At 60.3% G+C, this 4,282-nt stretch overlaps 1 protein-coding gene across 1 annotated transcript in view; it reads left to right on the top strand.

Moving 5' to 3' along the window:
• Positions 1-30: 30 nt before the first annotated feature.
• The window catches only part of PLCD4 (phospholipase C, delta 4), a 6,674-nt gene continuing 2,422 nt past the window's right edge, over positions 31-4,282 (top strand). Inside the window, exons 1-8 of the mRNA XM_010078087.1 lie at positions 31-55; positions 256-414; positions 874-1,102; positions 1,331-1,460; positions 2,054-2,285; positions 2,693-2,894; positions 3,199-3,343; positions 3,828-3,980. Coding sequence (XP_010076389.1) covers positions 31-55; positions 256-414; positions 874-1,102; positions 1,331-1,460; positions 2,054-2,285; positions 2,693-2,894; positions 3,199-3,343; positions 3,828-3,980 — 1,275 coding nt within the window. The remainder of the gene's footprint in view (positions 56-255; positions 415-873; positions 1,103-1,330; positions 1,461-2,053; positions 2,286-2,692; positions 2,895-3,198; positions 3,344-3,827; positions 3,981-4,282) is intronic.

The raw sequence follows: 4,282 nt of genomic DNA, 5'->3' as shown, positions 1-4,282 counted from the left end.
AGCAACCACCAGCGTGGAGGAGACAGAGCCATGGCATCGCTGCTGTGCAACGCCCGTGAGTGCCCCGGTGGAGGGGAGGTGTGGGGCAGGGCACTGGGCCATCCATATTTACTCTGGGGCGATCTGGCCCTTGGGTTGGGCTCGCCTTGCCACGCTCTAGAGCAACCCCACCCCACTGCAGCCATTGGGATTCGGGCTTGGCAGCACTGAGGGTGGGTGGGAAGGGTCAATGGGGAATTATCACGCTGCCCCCAGGGATCCAGCTCACAGAGACGCTGGAGCAGATGCAGCAAGGGTCCCTGATGCGCAAAGTCAAATCCAAGAGCTGGAAGAAGCAGCGTTACTTCAAGCTGCAGGAGGACTGCATGACCATCTGGTACCAGTCCAAGAGGACGGGCAAAACTGAGTCTGCCTGTGAGTACCAGCTGCTGTATGTTGTCTGCGGGGCCATCAGTAGGGTTCAGAGTGAACAGGGATGTGAATGTATGGAGATTCTTTGAGCCATGCTTGCAAAGGGTGCTGGGACATTCAGGAGAGGCTCTGTGTGTGTGTGTGCGTGGGCTCTTCTGACCCACACCTCTCCATGAAGCATCCTGCCCCCAGCAGGACCCATGGGTCACTAGGGCTCAGTAGAAATTGCAGCTGATCCAAGTGGAAGCTCTGGCATGCCAGCAGAGTAGACAGGCAAACAGAGGCACAGATGGATGAGTAGCTCAGTGACTGGATGAGTGGATGGATGGATGGATAGCTCCATGAGTGGATGGATGGGTGAGTGGAAGGAGGGATGGCTGGAAGGACAGATGTCTGTGGGCAGTGCCCCTTGCCCTGCGGTCCTTGTTCCCCACAGACAGGCCTCCCCTCCCTCTGCCCCAGTCTCCATCAGCGATGTGGAGACGGTGCGGGAAGGGCACCAGTCAGAGGTGCTGCAGAGCCTGGCCGAGGAGTTTCCCCCCGAGCGCTGCTTCACCATTGTCTTCTACGGCCGCCGGGGCAACCTGGACCTCATTGCCAGCTCGGCGGAGGAGGCACAGTGCTGGGTCCAGGGCCTGCGCCAGCTCGTCGAGGTGGCCACCAGCATGGACCAGAGGGAGAAGATAGACCAATATCCTTCCTGCAGGCACCACTCTGCCCTCCACACACAGTCCTTCCCCCATCTCCTGCCCCACATCTCTAGCCTTGCCCCAGGGTGTGCTTAGCTCTTCTAGGTCTCACCATCTGCATCAGGGCAGGGAGAGCCCACAGAAAGAGGAAAGAGGTCTTCTGATGCTCCCCAGATCCATCTGTCTTAGCCAAGGTCCTTTCCCTTAACATCTGCCCTGGTTTCTTGCACATGGATTCGTGACTGGTTCCAGAAAGCCGACAAGAATAAAGATGGGCGTATGAACTTCAAGGAGGTGCAGCGTCTCCTCAAGATGATGAATGTGGACATGAACGAGGATCATGCCCTGCGGCTCTTCCAGGTAAGCATCACACCTGAGGGCCTGGAGGGGCCGGGGAGGGGCTGGAGGGGCTGGAACAAGCTGCATAACACCTCCCTGCAGAAGAATGTGGTCACTTTCTTCTGTCCATCCATCCATCCATCCATCCATTTATTTGTTCACCCAACTACCTGTTTACCCAAACACCTGTTTGTTTACTCATTTGCCAACCCAACCAGCCAAGGCAGCTGTTCCTCCCTCCCATTCATTTGTGCACCCAGCTGCTTACCTGTCTACCCAGCCAACTGGCCATCTGTTTATTTATCCATCAACCCAGCCAGACGGCCAGCTTGTCTGTCCCTCCCTTCCTCCCTCCAACTGTTTGTTCATCTCTCCATCCCTGGACCCATCCATCTATCTGTCCACCCAACCAGCCTTCCATCTGCCAATCCATCCACCCATCCATCCATCTGCCCATCCATCCATCTGTCCATCCACTGATCGATGCCTACCACTGCTGCTGGTGTGGAGTCTCTGTGCTTTCCACTGGGGGTGGGGGAATCCCCCCACAGCCCCATGGAGTGGCCAGGACACCCTGTTTGCCCCGACGAGGCGCTGAGTGAGGTCCCTTGCAGGCTGCTGACAAGTCGGAGTCAGGGACGCTGGAAGGGGAGGAGTTTGTGCTCTTCTACAAAGCCCTCACACAGCGCGAGGAGGTGCTGAGCCTCTTCCAGGACTTCTCTGAGGATGGCAAGAAGCTGACACTGCTGGAGCTGGTGGATTTCCTGCGGGAGGAGCAGCTGGAGGTTGAGCACACGGAGGAGCTGGCCATGGAGCTCATCGACAAGTATGAGCCATCGGAGACAGGTGAGGGCCAGCCCGGACACTGGCTGTGTGCTGCACAGGGGGAAGGAGGAGGCTGAAACCCCCAGCCCCACGGCAGGGGCACCCCCAGCCCCATCCTGCTGTGGGTGGGCGTGGGGGAAACACTCACCATGGTGTGATCTGGGCGCAGTTCCCCTTTTTTTGGTCTATTCCTGGACTGTTTTGGTGCAGAAGGTTGACAAGCTGTGAGGTGCAAGCTCTGGCTTTGGGTTCCACTGTCCACCTTCCCCCAGTTACTGCCCAGGGGCATCTCTCCATGTGCTGCAGCCTCTGGCAGCAGCTGTGCCCACCAGGCTGGGGATACTCAAGAGCTGCCAGCATCCCTGTTTGCCCCCATCCTGTCCCCTCTGGGTCCTCGGCTGTCCCTGAGCCTTCTCCTCCACCTGCAGCCCGGGCTCGCCACGTGCTGAGTGCTGATGGGTTCCTCATGTACCTCTGCTCCCCGGAGGGCTCCATCTTCAACCCCCAGCACCGGGCACTGTGGCAGGACATGAGCCAGCCGCTCTGCCACTACTTCATCTCCTCCTCCCACAACACCTACCTGATAGAGGACCAGCTCCGGGGCCAGAGCAGCATCGAGGGCTACATCAGGTAAAGGGGCTGCTCCCTCCCAGCTGCCCCCAAGAACCCTCCTGCCCCAGTGCCGTGCCCCAGGCAGCTCCACGGGGCAAACCCAGAAGCTCCTTTGCCTCCTCCATGGTCCAGCACCCCTGTGATGCCCAGCAAGGGGGGTCCATTTTGGGGATGCTGAGCCCAGCTCTTCCTGCCCTGCATGCAGCAGCATGCACACTCTTGGTACTTGTCCCCTGGTCCCTGCAGGGGTGACCTACAGGGAGGGCAGGGGGCTGGTGCCCTGCCCGGGTGTGGGGTCCCAGGGGTGACCACCCACCCGTAGGGCTCTGAAACGGGGCTGCCGGTGCCTGGAGGTGGATTGCTGGGATGGGCCGAACGGGGAGCCCATGGTGTACCATGGCCACACCTTCACCTCCAAGATCCCCTTCCGGGAGGTGGTGAGCACCCTGGGGAAGTACGCCTTCAAGGTAGGGCACCCTTCCCTGGGCACTGGGTGTTGTGGGTGGCCCTCGGCAGGTGGGGGGACGGGACATGACAAACGTGGCTGCAATTTGGGGCAGCAGTGGGTCTCTGGAGGGGAAGCAATGCTGGGACTCACACACCTGGTGCTGCAGCAGGTCTGACCCCACCGTGGGCAAGGAGGGTGAGTGTGTCCCTTCCTGGGGGACAGCACTGGGGGGACTGACCCACAGCCCTGCACCATGGCAGGGGACAGGGCTCATGCAGGCACAGTCTACTGGGGGTGCAGGGGTGAGATGGGGCCTGGGGGATACTGGGGGATGCAGGGGTGAGATGAGATATGTGGGATGCTGGGGGGGTGTGAAGGTCTCAGGGGAATGCAAAGGTGCATGGTGGGCTCCTTCCTGGCACAGACCATGCCTGGGCAAAGCCCTTGTGGGAGCTCCCCAAGCCCACCGAGGCTGATTTCCAGCTGTGCATGTTGCTCCCCAGACCTCGGACTACCCAGTAATCCTGTCCCTGGAGAACCACTGCAGCATGGAGCAGCAGGAGGTCCTGGCCCAGCAGCTCAAGGCCATTCTGGGGGAACAGCTCCTCACTGCCACCACTGATGGGCGCATCCCCACCCAGCTCCCATCCCCGGAGGTAGGGACAGAGCATGACCATGCTGGGCATCACTGTACTATGTGGGAGTGGGGTCATGAGGTGGCTCTGCTGTCCAGAGGAAAAGCCACCCCTGTCCCAGTATTGTCCTGCTCTGCTGGAGCACTTGGGGACCCTGGGGACACTGTGTCCTCATGCTCACAGGGGTCCCAAAGGTGTCCCCAAGGTTGTCTCCTCATGCTCTGCAGAGCCAGACAGCAGGGCAGAGCCCTCCTACCCCATCCCCTCCTGGGTGCTGAAGGGGGCTGGTGGTAGTGGCGTCCAGCAGCACGGGGTCCCAGGGG

Source organism: Pterocles gutturalis, unplaced genomic scaffold (assembly GCF_000699245.1).
Source record: "Pterocles gutturalis isolate BGI_N339 unplaced genomic scaffold, ASM69924v1 scaffold4346, whole genome shotgun sequence".
NCBI lineage: Eukaryota > Metazoa > Chordata > Aves > Pterocliformes > Pteroclidae > Pterocles > Pterocles gutturalis.
Note: the sequence above shows the minus strand (reverse complement) of the source record. Positions and strands in the feature narration are given on the sequence as shown.